At 42.1% G+C, this 20000-nt stretch overlaps 1 protein-coding gene across 2 annotated transcripts in view; it reads left to right on the top strand.

Moving 5' to 3' along the window:
* The window catches only part of LOC121188927 (A disintegrin and metalloproteinase with thrombospondin motifs 2-like), a 106775-nt gene that overhangs the window by 29618 nt on the left and 57157 nt on the right, over window positions 1-20000 (top strand). The window contains exon 4 of one of the 2 annotated variants that reach the window (XM_041048872.1): window positions 17106-17286. In XM_041048872.1, coding sequence (XP_040904806.1) covers window positions 17106-17286 — 181 coding nt within the window. The remainder of the gene's footprint in view (window positions 1-17105; window positions 17287-20000) is intronic. The other variant, XM_041048873.1, reaches the window with a different exon arrangement.

The raw sequence follows: 20000 nt of genomic DNA, 5'->3' as shown, positions 1-20000 counted from the left end.
GGCGGCTATGAGTAGCCAGTGTAGGTCAATGAATAGCAGGTTGACAGGTGCCCTTTCAGGCTGATTGAAAACCAGGTGTGCTGCCACATTTGGGACCATCTGTAATGGTTGGAAATATATGTATGTATGTATATAGCTATAAATATCTCTATATGTCTAATGTCTAGGTTTTTGGCTCTTCTTGTACTGCTGCTTTGTTCAGGTAGTTTAATAAGTAATAATAATATTTTGAGCCCTAGTCTTTTAGTTGTAATGCGGTACATCATAGCAAAGACCCAAGGAAGTTAACTTTGTGTTGGGCTTTACTGCATGTGCAGTGTGTGTACAGAGGAACACAAATGAGGATTTTGTTAAAGGTCTTGAAACAGACAATGGTTGCACAGTGTGAACAGAAAAACCCACAAATATTTTAATCATTTTATAAACCTTTCTTTCCTGACTTTTATACACACACGCATACACACACTCACATAACACAGAGGGTGGATCAATCAGGAGAACAACAGCTCCGGCCTGTCAACTGAGGCACAGTCTGAGTCCAATCGATCCAGAGCCAGATCTTATTGGTGTACACTCTATTTGGGCTGGAACACACACACACACACACACACACACACACACACACACACACACACACACACACACACACACACACACACACACACACACACACACACACACACACACACACACACACACACACAGTAGACAGACTGACAGAAACACTCCACAGACATATACAGACATGAAGTCATGAGCTCTAGGTTGAAATCTTTTATTGTGGCTTTGGTCCTAGATGCTAATTTGTCTCTACCGCATAGATGCTGTTGTGGGGATGTCTGTGTATGTGAGTCGTGTGTGTGTACATGCATGTGGGAGCAACTGTCTCCAAAATACAGAAGTAGCTGACGGGTAAAACAGACACCTTTAAGAGTCCCAGTTCTGCACTTAACCTGCCAACGATTCACACTGAAATAAAAAGACTCAGAGAAGATGGAGAGGTGGTGGGGACTGAGAGAGAGAGAGAGAGAGAGAGAGAGAGATGAAGCTGTCATTGCCATCTTCGCTCTTTTTCTCTTTGCTGGGTGTGAATGACCGTCAAACTCTTTCATGCCATGAGGCCCAAACAACTTGAAAGCGATTTGGTTTGTGACACATTTTCTTGACGTTTTCGTCCGCGTCCAGCAGTGGGTTTTCTCCAAAGTGTTGCTGCCAAACAACTGTCATAAATTCTGTTGAATGAGGCACCGCTGGGAGTTTTGGCGTTTCTAAAAACTGACAAATGTTCACCACGGCAGTCATAAAGATCAAGTTGCATGAAGCCACGGCTTTAGATGTACTGTAGTTAGAACTGTAGTTTATTAGCACATAGTCACTCTTTTAATTGGAGAAAAACATCTGTGATAAAATATTCCAAACTCAAAGTTCATTTATGACTTTTATCTGGAGCTTTTGATCGAGTGGCATGGCCTTCTTTAGCGAATGGAAGTTGATCTGGTGTCATCAAGTGATCACGAAATATGTCACCTTTATTTTGTGTTTTTCACTGATTGAACTGATTAATGGAGCTTTGTATGTAACGTGTTGTTGCCTTCCCACTTTTTCCAAAAAAAAAAAAAAAAAAAGTTAAAACGTGTGAAAATCTAAATATAATTTGTCCAAACTCATGCTGTAATGATGTTGCTTCTGCTGCCTTACTTGAGCGACAGGCCAGCTGCTGACTCCAGATTATCTATTATCCATTATCTCAGCCTACTTTTACCCATGAGTTCTTCGTCTATGGTGTGAAAGCTGAAATGATTCCTGGCATTGGTTCTCAGATGGTTTGATGTCATAATCACAGTTCAGCATGGCTTGATAGTTCCTCCTAATGTGTGTTAATGAAGAGGACAGCCATGGCCCAGTTTACTGACAGGGAATGTAATACGTCTGAGTGGCAGTGCTGTTTACCACCACTGCTGCTTGCTGGAGTACAAGAAACAAGTCTGTTTCACTAATACACTTTTTGAATTTTGAGTTTGGTAAAAGCACTGCACTTTTTCCCCCACGTTCAAACAATAGATCAAATTTTGGAAAAAAAAAAAAGTGACAGCACTCCTGTGAATGCAGATGTGCCAAGCTGTGATACTATCGTGATGGCTTTGGGGTGCTGTCATGACTGCGTGGGTAGAGAGTGCAACAGTCCATCATACTGGGGTTGTTAGGCAGCGACCCCTGCCACATTTTCGGAAACACATTCCTGTCAACTGCAGTCCAAGTGTGTTATCCTGCTAACAAGATAACTTTCAGAAAATGTTGTTGTGCCACTCCCTTTTCAGGCCACCCTCAACTAAACTACTCCCTTTGTGTGTGTTTGGTTCTGTTTGACGACTGCCCTGTCTATGTCTGTGTCAGTGAGGTCCAAGTCTGTCTGGTGTGTCTTAGCTAATTAAAGCTGAATTATTGATACTCTAGTGAATTATTCAGAGCGGATAATTAGATATAGAAACAATGGTAAACACAGGTACAGCTGCACAACAGATGAAGAAGAGAGAGAGAGAGTGAGGGGAAATGACATGGAGACTGAGAAGGGGACGGTATGGCCTTTATTCCTCTGGCTCTTTGCCAGCCCTCTCTCTCTCAATCTCTCTCTCTCTCTCTTTCTGTGCCTCCCCCCTCCTGTTTCATTCCCTTTCCTCCATGTTTATATCATTCCCATCACTCCTAGCCTGATGTCTCTGTCCTTGACTCTGCAGTGTTCATCTCTCTCAGTTTCACCCTTTCCTCCTTCCTGTCTTCCCTTCCGTCATTCCATCCTTCCTCGCTCACTTCCTTCCTCCCTTACCTCCTCTTTCTTGCCTGTACCTGCTCTTTATTCCTCTTCTCTGTGCCGCACCCATTAGACTTTCCTTCTCCCTGTTGCTATGACATTAGCTAGATGTAGCAGTGTCAGGCCGGTCTTGAGGGATGAGACTAAAGAGCTAAGTCTTGCTCTTTTCATTTAATTACTCCTCCCTCTCTTTCTCCTCGCTTCCCTCCCTCCCCTCCAGCCTTGTTTCCCTGTATATCACACCCTGCCTTCCTCTCCCTCCCCTTCTTTTCTGTCTCATCCTTATGCCTCTTTGTCTGCTCCTCTTTTTCCACCTGACTCTACCTGTCTTCATACATGCATCCTCTCCCTCATATTCTTTCTGTTTCTCTGTCTTCATCTCACAAAAAGGAGGAGGAGGAGGAGGAAACAAGAGGGACATAACATCACACCCACATCCTTCCTATGAAACGGTTTGGATCATGTGGGCTCCTACAGAACTCCACCCATTAGCCTCTTGCTTTTGCCATTTTCTTAAGCTGAGGCTACTTATGGTAAATGTGTCGCTAATTCCAACTGTGCACGCGCACACACACACGCATGCTGTGGCTCTGCAAAGTGTGTGAAGGTCTGTTTTTGTGTGTGTGTGTGTGTGTGTCTGTTTCTGTGTGTTGGCCTAGGCTTGACCTTGATTACCATGGTGACGGCGAGGCTCCTCATTAGTGCTGGACTGGAGGAAACTGTTTGGTAATGAGGGAGCAGTATTGACCTTAGGCACACAAACACACACATACACGCACACACACAGATGCCAATGCACCACTTCGTATTAGTGCTTGCATGCACCTGCTGAAACCTGTGCTTATGCAAGATCTCATACATAAGCCTCATGTACACACACAAACACACACACACACACACATACTCCTTCTGAGTACATCTCAGTCTCATGGCCCCCCACTCAGTTGTCTCGCCTCACCTTCTGTTTAGTGTTTTTTCTCTCCCACACACATTCTGCCTCTTCCCCCCGTCTCTGTCTACCTCTCTCTGTTCTGCCCACCAGACAGACCTTGCTGCCCACTGAGTTCCTACTGGCCTGGAACACCACAGTGTCGCCCTCTGGTGGTAGTGCTCACACTTCAGAGGGAAATGGCTTGAAATCTGCATGAGGAATTTCACACAATGTGTTGTGATGTGACTCCGAATTTATGTGCCAAACTTTATTGATTCTGATTTCACAGAAAAGAAAAAACTAAACTTTCTGCGTGGTTCATTGCTGTATATATTTATGTCTCAGAAAGCCTAGTAGAGTGAGCCAGTCATGGTGTAGGTCGACGAGTTCATTGATCTGCCTCAAGATGTCAGTGTGATTCATTTGCTGTTACTATCCGTATTTTCAATTCAAAAATCAAATCAAAAGTACCTCCTGCAGAAAAGACTTTCAAGTGTTTTCATATTAAAATCAACTTAAAATATTGGACGAACACAATCGTAATGCTAGCCTGCGCTGCATAATTGTAGCCTTTTTCTCTTTTTAAGAGTTCATACGAAACTTGGTCTACTAACTAGAGCGTATTTTTACACATTTGTATGTAATGTATACTCAAAGAAAATGATATACTAGCTAAGTATTGACCTTTTCTCCTCTCAAGAGCGATTGTCCAATTGTCCACAGCTTGGTAATGGTAACTAGGCAGTGGGACTTTAGCAAAAATTGCCCTTTATAGAGTTTCGAGGGTTATGTTTTTCTTTTTACCCGTAGTTGTTCCAAATTTAGAAAAATGAGCAAAAGTGTAAGTAACAGTGCGTTTATCTGCTCTAGCATAAGCTGGAATCATTAGCATGTCTGGCTAACTAGCTTACTACCTACAGTAATAACCGATTGTTATTTCCAAAACTAAGTAAGTTGTATTGTGATGTTGAGGGTGTTTATGCGGTGTGGTAATCGCTTAGTCTTCTTTTATGGTTTTCCAGAAATGACCAGGTCTTTCCTCTCCCCTCACACACAATGTAGGCCGGTCACAGCACGTACACAGTCACCTAAACACATGCAGAGGATTAATACTATAACTCTGCACAGATTCACACTTGAGTAAAAAGGTGCACACTTTCTCTTTCACTTGTGTGCATGCATAGATTCTGGTTAGTGTCTATGAGCACTGATAAACTCTACAATAACGATGAAAGCAAGAGTAAGAGAAAAACAGGGTGAGTTGGGCGAAGAACAAAGAAGCTCTGTGGTTCTTGTGGCCTCAGTTCACTGATGCTCACATTGTTTGCCTCAAAAGGCTCATGTCATAGTTGTCATAGTTTTACAAAAGAGGCATTGACATTCTGATGTTAAGATCCTCTTTTTGTGACTAGACACTGTCTGTTGTAGGTTATCAATGCAGTATTTTAAGGAGTTACCAGCCCTTATAGTTAGTTTATTAAAGGTCAGTTTTACAAAATGCAAGTAAATTCAAGATTTGTTGAATAAGAAGGCAGGTGGAGTCATTTTGAAACTTGAAACTTGTATACATTTGTAAACTTTGAATATATAGGTTGTGGCCTCTCCATTTTCTTCTTCAGTGGCAATCTTTCTAACTTATTATCCATATGTCATGTGAGGTTGTATTTGGATTCAGTCCTTGCTACAGCCAGAGCTATGAGTAAATTATTTTTCACCCCTACAGAGATGAAAATAAGTTTTCATGAAGTTCAAATGATACAGGCAGGAAAGATTATCTGTAGAAATAACCTGAGAGGAAATAATGCGATGTAACAGAGTACATCAAATAAAAAGTGTGTACAATACTAAAGGAATGCCACAGTTATTTCCCCATAAAGTTGGTCTATAAATTTAATATTCTATAAACATTTACAATGCTGCTACAGGTCTACTCTTCAATAAATAATGGATATCACAGATAGCGCTCCTGAAATATTGCAGGAATATTACAGTGATTGCTCCATGGCTGTGATTTCTTCAGCATTATTAAAACTACAGCTACAGTATAGATTATAGAGTCACAACTATCAAAAACATTTAACAGCACAAACAAAATTTTGTGCTGTCATCCACTGACAATGTTAAATGACTCAGCACTTGTACTTCTACAACTTGGATCAGCAAGAAATTCTTCCAGTTGAATCATCATTTCAGAAGATGAACAGTTGCATGAGAAAATACTGTATCTTGTTCTTTGATAAGAAGTCGAACGTACGAGTCTGCTTACATAAAAACTTTGGGGTTAAATTTCTACCACATGAACCTTTAACGGCAGGCAAAGGCAAAATAATACGCTGTTGACGGAACTGTATAAAGTCCCATGTTTCTGTGTTCCAACACTATAAACTGCCCAGTTTGCCTTCATTCTGCCTCTTCACCTCATGAGCACACACACACACACACACACGTACACACACAGGTCCATATGGAGCTACGCTAGATTTCATACCTGGAATTCTTTGAGTACTAGCTGGAGGCCTTGGTTATCTTTAAGCTGTTGGAAACACGAAAATGTTTTTGTAATAAGATGAAAGATGGCTACGACAGTGACACTGGGAAAGTTTTCTGGTCTGATTATACTTAAATGCTGATGACCTTCATCCACTAGTGAGCTGATCATATTTCCATATGTGTTGATGAAGTTGGGGCCCACGTGAAAGGGAGTGTTTGTAATAACAGATGTGGTAAATGTGTGTGGACTGGGACATCTCTCCCTTTTCCCTGTCTCTGCTTCTTAAGTCTCTGGTCTCCCTCTCCATCGATCCAGCAAGAGTCTGATTAATTCTCACAATTTTGCTGCTTTGATCTCTCCACTCTTAAGGAGTACAGCCAGAGCCGTCGACACAGCAAGCGAGGGAGCTCTTACGATTCAAAGATTCAAAGGTAGACAAGGGACTCTCTCCCTCTCCGCCGCCTTCACCGCCCCCACCCACCTTTGTGGTATTTTGACAGATTCCAGTGGAAAAGAGTGGGAATGTGAAAATAAAGTAGGCAGGAGGAAAAGAGAGGTTAGTGAAAAATATGCAGATGAAAGAGGTGTGGAGAAGTTAAGCAGATAATCTCATCTGTGTGTCATGTAGAGCAGCAGTGATTAGTCAACAGAAAGATAATTTATCTGCAGCTATTTTAGTAATTGTTTAATCCTTTTCAGTCATTTCTCAAGCAAAAATGCCAAACATTTACTGGTCCCAGCTTCTTAAATGGAATTATTTTCTGCTTTACACGATAGAACATCTTTGAACCAAAAAAGCATTTTGAACATGTCACCTTGGGTTCTGGGAAAATGTGAGGGCCTTTTCTCACTTTTTTGGGGACATTTTCTAGACTAAACCATTAATGAGAAAATAATCTGCAGTGTCACAATAATCTGTCACCTTTTGACTGAAGTCTAGATTCTGACACAGCCAGAAATTCCCTGCCTCAGGATCTTATCGTGTGAGGCTGTTTAATGGCAAGCAGCCATTAATTCAGGAAAAGGTTTTAGCTCTCAGCATTTGCTGATGTACTGCCTCTAGTTTGTTTTAAGCCTGCAGAGAACGTTCACTTCTGCTACCTTATCCAGCTCGGAGCCAGTCAGGAAAAATAACTTAACCGACACACATGTCTGTTGCTTGGTTTCAGCAAAAAATGAAGTGAAATGATTCTGCCTTAGATTTGGTGTAATTTCTTTTTTTTTTTTTCTGTGGCAGTAATATACCTAAATATTCAGGAAATATGTACAAAATGATACCTGGAGGAAGGTGAATCATCAAAAGAATAATTTCTGATTTGCCTTAAGTTATTTGCATGAAAGACATGAAGCGTATAATATCTATGACGTGAATATTAATATTAAGAAGAGACATTATTGTCTGTTTTCTTGAGAAAGGAAAGAAAGAAAAGTTGCATGGAGCCACTGAAGCTTTGAACACAACAGGTCTTGATATTACATGGGCACATAGAAACATCAGCACCTATGGATGTGCGCTTTTATTTATTTATTTATTTATTTTAACCACAGTAGTACAGCTGGAAGCAACTAGTCATACACTTTTACCATCACACATTTCATTCATCACCACCACCATGCAGAGAGAAATAAATCGAGAAGTAGTCAGCAGTCGTCAAAGAGACAGAACAGCAGAGAGGACATATTTGATTAGACCGTGGTGTCAGTCGCTCTCCAACAGAGAAGAAATATAGCCTGACGGTACAGACTGAACTTGTCTTAAAGAGAGAGCCTCTTCAGATGTGAAATACATTTCACCTGCACTGCACTGTGCATTTTTTTGCAGATCTTGAGCAGTTTTATATATCTCATCGTGGAAGCTTAGTTTTGCAGTTTTCCATCAACAGTCACACTCAGCCACACACTCGCACTGTGTAATGTGTTTCCACAGGTAGCTTTTCTCGCTAATGAAGGATTGCTTGTTATGAATTCAACAGGCAAGTCAGCCCAATCCTGTGATCTCTCCTGGTGGCCTCAAGAGACTGTGTGTGTGTGTGTGTGTGTGTGTGTGTGTGTGTGTGCGTGTGTGTGTGTGTGTGTGTGTGTGTGTGTGTGTGTGTGTGTGTGTGTGTGTGTGTGCGCGTGTGTGCGCGTGTGTGCGTGTGTTTGTTAGCAGCTGTGTGAAGTAGCGTGCGCGTAAGCATGCATTACATGTGCATGTGCTCGTTTCTTTTGCCCGTATGTGGGGTCAAAAGCATGGAGTGCAGGGGGGCAACTCCCTGTTACAGCAAACATTTGATTGGCTCCTGTTGCTGCCCTGAGACTGTTTGATTGGCTGTCAGGTCCAGCAGTCAGCGCAGTGAGCAGGTAGGGGAGGGTCTTCACTCTGCTCTGTTGCTAGGTTACAGGTATACCCAATAGATGTGGAGATATAGAGATAGAGTAGAGATAAGGATGAGGATGGGTGTGGATCTGAGCATGGATCTGTGTGTGCGAGTAACTGTGTGTGTGTGTGTGTGATGTGTGTATGTGTGTGTGTGAGAGATTGTCAGCATCAGGGAGGGGTCGCTAGGACTGAGGGTCAGGACGGTGGAAGGAAGAGAGAGACATTAGGGGAGCGACAAGTGAGCGAGACAAAGGGATTTCTTGAAAGTGAGACGAAAGAAGCAGGTTTATTGCGTTTTAGAGCAGAGTCTTGTTCATACAGACAAATATCATTTATCCACATTCCAACAATCCAAACTGACAGCTTATCCAAACAACTGCAATGGATCAAATATGGAGAAATGTGAAAATACTGCTCCGTTTTGTTGTTTTTAAAGGCAAATGACACTAAATTCTTCAGTCTGTGTATGGATAGCCACAAAAATGCCATATATTTCCACTGAACGTCCTGAAAATATACAGGTGTAGCAGTGCAATTATTACTGGTCAGCAGATCCCAGGCCTGTGGTTGGTTTGTAATTCATTAAAGTGCTGTTATATTAATCACAGACTGCTCTAGACAACACTGCTCTGAGAACAGCTGTTCTGCTGCACTTAGATTGCAATCACAGAGCGGTCAGTCGCCACTAATCGGGGTCATTTATCAATCCGGAAGACCACACACACAAATGTGAACACACCGAAATACACACACACACACACACACACACACACACACACACACACACACACACACACACACACACACACACACACACACACACACTGATCGATGGCTGGGCTGGGCCGGTAAGAGGGGTTGATGGGTGCTTGGCTGGTGCTTTGTGTGTGCGTCTAGGAGTAAATGTGAGTGTGCTGGCATGAACACAGTGATGGCAGGGGGGACACAAAAGCTAAAGATTTGTAAAGATTCACCTCCCGTTGACTAAAATATGTCAGTCTTGTGTGTCTGAAACTAGTGTGTCTGTGCAATAAAATTGATTTCTTATGTTTTACTGAGAAATTTCCACAATTCCACTATTTTCACATTGAAAACTATAAATTCTCTGCAGTTTGATTAAAAAAAAGCTGTAATGAATTTGTCATGCAGACAACACAGCTTGATCTATCTCTATCAACACTTTTTATTGACCTAATCTCCATGACAACTGAGCAAACTTTGTCTACTCAGGAAGACCAAGAGATGTGGTTGAAACCTCAGGAAAAGGAAAGGTCAAGAATGAATTTTCATGATCGATGTTCTTGTGCGGACATTTGTTAATATATAATCTCAATTTAAGTTACGCAGACTTTATTTCAAGTCAAGCTCTTGTGTCTCTCTTCATGCTCAGCATCTGCTGGGATGTTTTTTGCAGAAATCACCTGTAGAATGAATGCAGAACTAATTTTGTTAGGCTCCTGAAAATGTTTCAGCACTTTTGTTATGGAGATCTGCTTCTTCCCTAATATGCACAAGGTAAAATTAGGATTTCCAAGGCTTAAACAAACACTGAGCCCTAAAGGTATGCATTTCCTTGGAGATTGCCTTTGGTGCACTGCCCTAGGATCTGTTTGGGGTTCGGAGCTTTACTTAATGGCATTGTTGGGGATACAATAAATGTAAAACAAGATCAGCAACTCTCCACACAACAGCTCATGATTGAAATGAGCCTTCATGTGGGGTTGGACAAGGTTGGATCCAACAGTATATCAGTTTTATGTTATACAGCCTCTGGCCCTCTGCAGTAAACTTGCCACCCTCTTTAGAAAGTACAGGCCCTCTGCTAATATCTGAGCCACACTGTGAAAAGACAACAGTGGAGACCAAGTGTGGATGCCTCTGATGACTGGATCTTGGAAAACATTCCCCACACTTGTCTTGACTCCTTGGCCAGGCCAAGAAGATTTGGCTGTTTAGGAAAGCTGTCAGATTGCTGAGAGAAAAGAACGAAAGGGTGAGACAGGCAGAGGAACAATGAGGAAGGAGGAGGCGGTGGAGGAGGACCTTTGCTTTGTTCCTGGGTTGAGCTGATTCTGGAGTAAATAACACTCTCTATTTTGTAAATTCTCTCCTATATCTATCTGTTTTCTCCTTGGCCTAGAATTCCTTTCAGCTTTCCCCCATAAAATTCATCTTTCCGCTCTTCAGCTTTTTTTTTTTTCCTTTTTTTCAAATTTTCTACTCTTCTGTTAATTCTCATCTGTCACTTTCAAATTGCCTCATTTTTACCTACCGCTTCCTTTCCCCGATCTCGGCTGGTCATCGCACATTTTGCTTTAACTCCTCTGCTCATCCAGCCTCAATTTCCTCTCCTTTTCCCTTTCTCATACTGCTGATTCATAATCTCTGTTTGGACAGAAAACAGAGAGAGGGAGCTTCTGTCCTGATGAATAACAACAGGAATTGGGAGAGAGAGAGAGAGAGAGAGAGAAAAAAAAAAGCGAGAACGGGATACTGAGGCAGCCTCCTTTGCAAACTGCCTGTCTGGCTGGCACTTTGTCTCTCAGTCTATCTGCCAGACTGTCAGCGACTGTATTTCTGTCTATGTCAACGCTCTCACCCTGAACCAAAATTTCCACATATCATGCGGTCAGGCTAACCAGGTTTGGCTTACTACTGCTATTCTTAGGCTCATGCCATCCAGTGTCTGTTTAAATAATATGGCCCGTGCTCTGCTGTCTTCTGTCTGTCTTCTTTTTCCAACACCTGGCCCTGTCTTCACTCTCACACATTTAGAGTGCCTCTACCACTCTAAGTATTATGAAAAACGGAAAGAGATGGAGTAAGGGAGGATGGGATACTAATGGACTTGTTGGAAAAAAATGAGGGAGAAACAAACAGTGAGATGGAAAAGAAATAAGGAAAGAAGAATGCAACGGAGAAACAGATTATGTGGCAGCAAGGCGGGAATGGAGATGGAGGAAGAGTGAGAGTAGTGAGAATATGAGGGCAGAAAGGAGTCGGACTCATGAGACGGAAGATGTTTCTGGAGATGGCGGAGGTGTTGTCTCCCCCTCTTCCTTTCACTGCTGCATTTATGCAGTTCCCCCTTTAGAGATTGCAGACAGCGTGGGCCTGAGTGAAGAGTCAAAACCTGAAATGACCCAGACTCTGCGTGTGTGTGCTTGTGTGTGTGTGTGTGTGTGTGTGTGTGTGTGTGTGTGTGTACATGTGTGTGTAGTTTGGCTGACATACTGTTATCAAAAATGTAGGTCAAAGATGAACAATTTGCAAATGAGGGGGAGAAAGCAGGGTAAGAGAAATAGAGGGTGACTGGGACAGGTCTTCCATGCCTGTGTATGTATGTGAGGTCGTGTGAGCTTACAGTGTTTTTTTTTCTTTTTTTTTTTCCTTTTTTTTCCCAGTGACCATTTTTAGCGACCACTTTATGTAATGAGCTGAGCAGGGTGACGGGGATGGGGCTGCATCGTTAAGTCCTGCACGGCTTAAATCACACTGGCATCTGGCTTCTACTCACACACACACATGCACGCACAAAATAAACACAACCTGTCAGTATCTGTGAGCACGCATATGTGTGTGTCGGCGTTTGTGCAGCTGACAGAGGGCAGAGTAGAAAAAAGTATGAGAAGATTCAAGTATGACAAGGCCTCCCTCCCTTCATGTGTTTACACATGATAAATTTTTGTTTGCTGCATCGGATTTGGTCTTCTCATCCTCCTTGCATATCCCTGATTAACATAATTAGGCACTCGCCTCGCTCTTCAGGACATTAAGCAAATTATTTAATTCACTTAATGAATCTGTCTTAATACTTAACCTTAATTGCAGTTCTCTCCCCCTTCCTTCTCCTTCTGCTTGCTACCTTTTCTCCTGCGACAGTGAAGCAGCAAAGAGGAAAGGTTTGCCAAGGGTCATAAATGTCTTATATATTTAGCATCCCTGAATGTTTTAAATAGCTTTACTTTATGCCGCCTTCATAAATTTCATATAAATCTACATTTTTGCCATATTCATAATCCAAACACAAAACTTGGCTTCCGCTGAGCTTGGCGGGGGACCATAAAGGTACAATTTGCTGCTGATGCGATTAAATAAAACGCTGTTTATATTTTGGGTGACGTGTCCTTTTAATCTGTGTCTCTGAAGTGTGTCTAATTTTTCAAATCAGACTCACTATTGTACGAGCCTGATTCTTCTTATGACTCAAAGGGTGAATGAATTGGAGGGTTACGCAGTATGAGTGAGTCACTATCAAAGCTATATTTGTGCGTGGATGTGTGTGTTTGTGTGACTGTGTCTGCCCTGCCTGCCTGACTGACTGACTGCCTGCCCGTGGATGCATGTGTGCAACTGTGTGTGAAGTTAGGCAGCAGTAGCAGGGTTATGAATCAGATCAAACACACACATACACACATAGTGACACCAGATCAAACATACACACACAGGCTGCCTGCGCTGGACTCAGCTGAAGGGCCCCAACCGGGTGTGACTTTGATCCTCACCACAACATCCGCTCTTCCACTCCAACACTGCTTTTCTTCTACTCATCTGTCTCACGCGCCCCTCAGGACACTTACCCAGGACTCGAGTTACTCCTTTCAGATCTTCAAATAGAGCTTGCTGTGCCTTCAAACACGAGGAGGATCCTCCTGTTGTAACTGGACACTCAGTGTGTAGGATCCAGATTTGGAGCCTGCAGATGGGCTTCATGTCTCAGAGGGAGGGTTGTGGTCAGTGTCACCGTCTCAATGGCCGTGAGAGTAATAATATCCGAGTTCTGTATGTTGAGTTGTGAGCATGTGTGGCTGGTGCAGGTTGATCTTTGCAGAATGTGCTAATGTTACTCGGATGTAATTTCCATCATTATTTCTTACAATGGAATTTAGCCCAATTTAGTCCGGAGACGATTGCCACCACCCCAATACAACAGAGGTGAATTTTTAGAGGCAGGTATTTGTAGTTGTGAGGATATTGAATAACATTTGAGAAGCTAAATATTTTCTTATCAGAAAATATGTCCTTGTTGCTCCAGGTAATTCTCAGACTTGGCTAAGGACGCTTTTCATTGGAAGAAGTTACTACAGGAATATATTGACATGTAAATGTAAATTTATTGAAATCTTCCTAGAAGTATCATTTTGACATCATTAGCATTTAATGTAGAAACAACGGCCGTGCTAAGAAGCAATCCAGCAGGTGGTATTTTTTTTTCCTATCATAATGTTATTTAAAGTATTAAATGGCCTTGACTGTATGCAAATGATCAGCTGTTGTGGTGGCAAGGAGACACAAACCCAGAAACACTGAAATAGATAATAGAAAGAATAATGAAGAAGATGCTTTGCCATGACCTTTTCAGCCAGATGTGCAGTGATAATTCCTGTGTGAGAAGTTAAAAATCCTTTATAATTATTGTGGATAGCGATGAGATACAGAAAGCAACTGTGTCAGATTTAAATGTCTCGCGAGGGTAGTGGGGCTAATAAATTTAAACACATCAAACCTTATAAAACATCTTCAGGCTTATCACCCAAAGGAGCACAATGACTTTACTGTAATAAGAGAACTGCAACTAGCAAAGCAGCTGATGCCACAGAAATCCCTGAACAAGAATTAATGATTGAAGAATAATGGATTTTGTAGAAGACGGTGAACAAGTGTGTGGCAAAAAACAAGCTTTCACGTCCTGCATCACCTATTGAACTGACTTGATCATATCATATCTGTACATCTCTTAGAACCAATCATAGAAAAGATTGTGGTGTGAGTGTCTGACCATTGATTGGGGATGTAACCTAATAGGAATACAGTTTTCTGAGCAAATCATACATTCTGAACAGATTCAAACACCATTTCAGTCTTTGCAGTAATATTCATTTTTTTTTACCCCATCGCCCAGTTGACAGTTTACCACCAATGTCAAACTGCTCTTGTGTAAATCCAGGTTATAAACACACATAGAGGCAGCTAGTAGCTTTGCATTATACCCCTACCAACATGTGGTTGATTCATATCTTATCACTATGTGGTCCTCAACCCTGTCATTGAGTAACCTAACCCGATAGTGTACTGCCAGTGAATCTGAATTTCTCTCACTTGTTCTGGACACAGTGTTTGGACAAGGCTCCCTATAATCCCCTTTGCTAGGACTTGGCTGCTTCAGCTTTAGAGGAGATGAAGACAATGCTTCCCACTATGGAAATGTGTGCAGACGCTTTGATGCTTTATTCACTTAGGCTTTTCAAAGGACGTGTCCAGTTCTTCAGCTCCCTCACACCTTCCCCACTCTCTAACCCTCCGCCCCCACTATGCTGGCTCTGATCGATCCAACCATGTCTCCCAGTCCCACATGTCATCTTTTTTCTTTGACACAGCTCTCCTCTCGTCTCTGCTTGGTATTCTGGAGCGGGAATGCATGCACCATCGCAGATCCATCAGCTCCGATCGGAATGCTGCACCACAGCTCCGGGAAATGGAGGGATGAGAAGAGACAGAAAGAGAGGTGGAGTGAGAAAGAGAGAAAGGGGGTGGTGGTGGGGGGGGCAGGTCAGTGGCTTGTCGACATCCTTCCGGGACCAAAGACCAAAGCCTCAGACTGACAGGGAGAAACGGGGCGGGGGAATGGGAGAGGACGAGAGTAAAGGCAAGAAAAGAGAACCTTTTTATTTCTGAGAGGCCACTTTTGTTAATATCCAGTTCCTTTCAAATCCGCCTCTCTGGGGTATTCAAGCAGCATTCAAGTTCTTAAACTCCATTTTATTTAGAGCTCAAAGGATTCAATAAGTGGTATGCATACTTGTATCCACAAAAGAATTGAGTCTAGGTGCATTCGTAAATTAAAACTATTTGTTACATTCAGGCTCCATCTTGGCCAAATGCATCACTATGTACACCAGCTAGTCGCTAACTGACTGTGTGTGTGTGTGTCCCTGTTCTGTATTAGGCATGTCCTGTACGGTGGGATTATCAGAGTTTATTGTTGTTATTGTTGTTGTTGTTGTTGTTGTTGCTGCCCGCTGCGTCTGGAAGTGAGATTGATAAGAGCAGCGAGATTGAACCAATACAGTTAAGTTGTAGGCCATAAAGCCAAAACAATGAGCTAAAAGGCTCTAAATCCTTTTACATAGAGCTGATGAGAACTGCAAGCGTGGGTGAACATACGCAAATAGTCATGTGATTCATTTATATTTAACAGTATTGATTATAGCTGATTTATTTATTTTAATTATTAATGCACTGATCAGTTTTTAATTTACCCCAGAATCACATATTTCACAGTGTGAGCAACATAAAACACCCTCTTTAATCACTCGGTTTCACAAAGAGCTCATGAAGGAAAAACTTTAAGAAGAGGAACAGAGGAGGGATCCCTCTCCCAGGACAGACAGATATTGTACAGGATAAGACGTGTAGTATCAGTAGTAGAATTACAAGATGAAGACATAAAGTTGTAGACACAAAGTGGAAAAAGAAAACAAAGAAGAACAGAACATAAATATTCATTATGATAGGTTAAGGAGTTTAAATGGTCTTTTCAATGCAGCGTTTTAAGGTGAGGCATTTGTACCTGTCCATTGTTCCCTGGGGTGAGATTTCTGATTCTCATGTCTTTCTGCAAAACTCTGTACAGTGCAGTCCACACACTAAGCTTTTCATTACACATTCTTTTATTATGTAATTATGTACTGTAATTTTTTATTCCTCTCTTCATCTCTCTCATCAACCCTTCCTTCTCCTGTCAGAGCGGAGGGAGAAGCAGACAAGCGCTGATCATATCGATGTGTTCTCTCTTCTTCATTTATCACTCTCTTTCTTTTGAGCTCTTCCTCTCCAAAGCCTCTCCATCCTCTCTGTGTGTTCTCCCCCATGGCTTTCCTCTACAGCAGCGCGTTGCCTTGGTAATTACCAGTTGTCTTAACCAGACAGATGGAATAAGAGAGAGTGACGGGCAATTTTCCCAGTGCCTGTTTTCCCCGTGTATGTGCACGCAACTCATTTTTTTTCATGTGTGTTCTCTATGCACGCTTCTTTACTTCTCTCCATCTCTTTCAGCCTCCCTCCTCCACCCCCCCTTCTCCCCCCATCTCCCTCTTTTCCTGTGAGTTTGCGTTTGTGCATGCTGATGTGTGTTTGTGTGTGTGTGTGGTGGACGTGGGGAATTACTTGACAGAATGTGTTAGCTGAGGATGGGAGTGGGACAGTCTCATCTCCTGCTCTTGTGTTGGCCATTTTGGATGCCAGGTGTCACTCTGGCCCCCTTCAGGTCCCCAGAAGAGATCACTGCGGTCCCCTCCTCTTTTCTCCTAGCATACCCCTAACACAGAAATGGAGTAAAGCAATTTCTTTCTTTAAACTGTCGGGGCAGCAAAGGAGACAAACGATGGATGGAGTAGGGATTGAGAGCCAAGCAAGGGCGGAGCAGAAGCCGGGTGTTATGCGGTTAACATGATGTCAGAGTTCACCTACTCATATTCATGTCATCCAATTAATTTTCCACACTCTCTTTCAGGCTGGCATGATCAGGACGGAGCAAGAGGAGTTTTTTATCGAGCCAGTGGAGAGGGGCCACGGAGTGATAGAAGAGGAGGAGGAGGAGGAGGGAGGAGGAGGAAGGACGCACATCGTCTATCGCTCTTCAGCCGTGAGGAAAGCGCCCGTCGGCAGCGCGGCGGCAGACTACCACTCCAGAGGTCAGTCTGTGGCTCAAACTGTGCTGTCCATCCACCTTTGTGCACCCTTCACAGGATGCTTCTCATGCACACTTCAGCTCCTTATTTTCCATTCAAACTTAAACTGCAAGGTGGAAGTCATCCACCCTAAATTAAAAACCCACATGAGTATGAATATTTTTCTTCAGGTCTTTAACTTTAGCGTTAATGTTTTCTGCAGTCTCCTACAACACTGCACAGGCTAGGCTCATTCTTCCTCAAATAAACTATACACAAATATTAAACCATTCTTCCTTCATACACACCTGGTTCTATAATCATATCAAACTATTGTATGGAAAGACAGTGAGTCACGGTGTGAGCATACCCTGCTGTCAAAAAGATTACACCTACACACATTCAAACGCATCCTCCTGTCACTGCACTAATTTTCCAGTGAGAAAGGAGTGACATATGGAGACACACGTGTTTGATTGGTAAGGTAACACCCTCTGTATCTTTTATAGAATTATACGCTGCCTTGGCTGCTTTAACAATTAACAGCTAGCGCTCACGTCTTTGGTTTCTGATCGTGTCTGCCTCTATTTTCCACCCTACGGATGAAATAAATGAGCTGAAACAACAAGATGGGACGTTATTTTAGAGGAAGGATAATACTTTGAGTTTGACAAAGCATGTCGACTCTGGGAGAGGGAAGGAAGACAAATATGTATTCAGATAGGCCTTAATGCTCAAGGTCCTAACATTATCACAAGCAAAAATTATATTTTCACTGTAAAAATTCATCTCTTAATCTGTTTTATTTTGTATTATGACCAAAACGTATTTTACAATTAAATTAGAAAAATAAAATCTGGTGAAACATCAGATGAAATAAAAGAGTGCTCATACACGACGAGTTGCACTTTAATCAAATGAATCAAAGTAATTTATCCCTGTGTTTTTTTACATTACCTTTTAGCTGAACACAAAACTAAAGAACGTTTTGATCAATTTGGAAGATGGGAATATTCATGTATTTATTATTTTAAAATAACCCCAAGGGACAAGAAGCACAAGAACTGTCTCTTTAATTGTACATTTTTCAGTCTTGTGTTTGACCTTCAAAGGCATTCTACATCAGTAACTCCCTACAGTAAGATATACATATAAAAAAACACACACAGTAACACGTTTCAATCTTGTATTTATCTAAAGCCAACATTTAATGTACATGAACAACAAGGATGTAAAAGGGCAGTGTCATAATATGGAATGTAACACCTAATAGGACAAAACGGCTGATCTCACACTTATCTTTTTAAATAGATAACAGTTGCAAATACTGTGCCACTTCAAGTAGTTTCAAAATGAAATGTAAACAAGTAAATACATATTGAAATTGTTGCAGCTAGCACAGAAATTTGCATTCATTTGGAAAGTAGTACTTCGCCATTGCCCACATCTTGGCTCATACCAGGAGATCTAGAGTATATATTGTATACTATCTAAAACGTGCACATCTTATTGTTGCATAGAAAAAAAGAAAAATGGAAAAAAAGAAAAACTCACTGAAAAGATTATTTTCAGTATTGTCAACTGTACTGTCAAGAACTTGGCATGCTGAGAAAAAAAATTACTGCAGTGCATGCCTCAGGCTTGTGTCAGTAGAAGTGGCTGTCCAATCACTGTGACTGATCTGATGCCTAAGAGTCAATCAATTGTGACCCGGGCCAGTGCAAGAGTCTGCATCTCAACTAATCACCAAAGCAAAAATATTCTCAAAGAACCGAGTCTACCGTGTTGCACAGGCGTGAGTCGAAGTGCTTTATAACGAGTGTATCGCAATAGATGAGATCTGTGTCTTCCTATTCTGAGCAGTTGACTCAAGAACGTCTAATAATATACAGAGAGAGAGAGAGAGAGAGAGAGAGAGAGAGAGAGAGAGAGAGAGAGAGAGAGAGAGAGAGAGAGAGAGAGAGAGAGAGAGTTTCCATAGGAACACCCAGTGAGGACAGACTGCATTGGAGTAACACAGATCTGCTCCCACTGTTACTGATACCTGGCAGTACATCCACGTATATACACACACATGTAAGCACAAACACACACACACACACACCCCGACAAAAAAATAAATAAATAAAACCCTATACGGAAGCTCATACACATACAGGATGTAACCACATGCAGCTTACACAACTCCCTTGATCATACATTTACACTTCTGAACACACACAGACACGCACACACTCTGCATTCGCACAGACACACAACACGTCTCACTGCTCCTTGTTGCCTTTGAATCTTTCTTTCTAATGAAGAGTGGGGTGCAGATCAATAGCGTAGGATAGAACAGGCCACAGTGTGCGCTTGTGTGTGTGTGTCTGTGTGCGTGCGTGCGCGTATGGCGTGGGCATGAGTTCTGTGGTCGTCTGGCTTTGAGTGCTGGGATTTTCAAGGCTAAGCAGACAGACAGAATGACAGACAGACAGACGAGCAGGCATGTGCTGCTCCCAGTAGCATTTGATGTGGATCTCTCTCTTCGTTTCTCTTCTCTTTTTCCTTTTTATCTTTTGTCTTAGCTATTCTAGACCACAACATTATGTAAACATAAGGTTTACCTTCCAGTTGTTACATCATATCACTGTAATATCACAGCCACACGGACACACAGGAAGCACATTATAGATCCTGCTGCTTCTTTTCTCCTCCGTCCTCCACTTAACACAAAATCAGATTCTTCCCTCTCCTCT

Source organism: Toxotes jaculatrix, chromosome 10, assembly GCF_017976425.1.
Source record: "Toxotes jaculatrix isolate fToxJac2 chromosome 10, fToxJac2.pri, whole genome shotgun sequence".
In the NCBI taxonomy this organism is placed as follows: domain Eukaryota; kingdom Metazoa; phylum Chordata; class Actinopteri; family Toxotidae; genus Toxotes; species Toxotes jaculatrix.
This window is presented reverse-complemented; position numbering and strand designations above follow the sequence as displayed.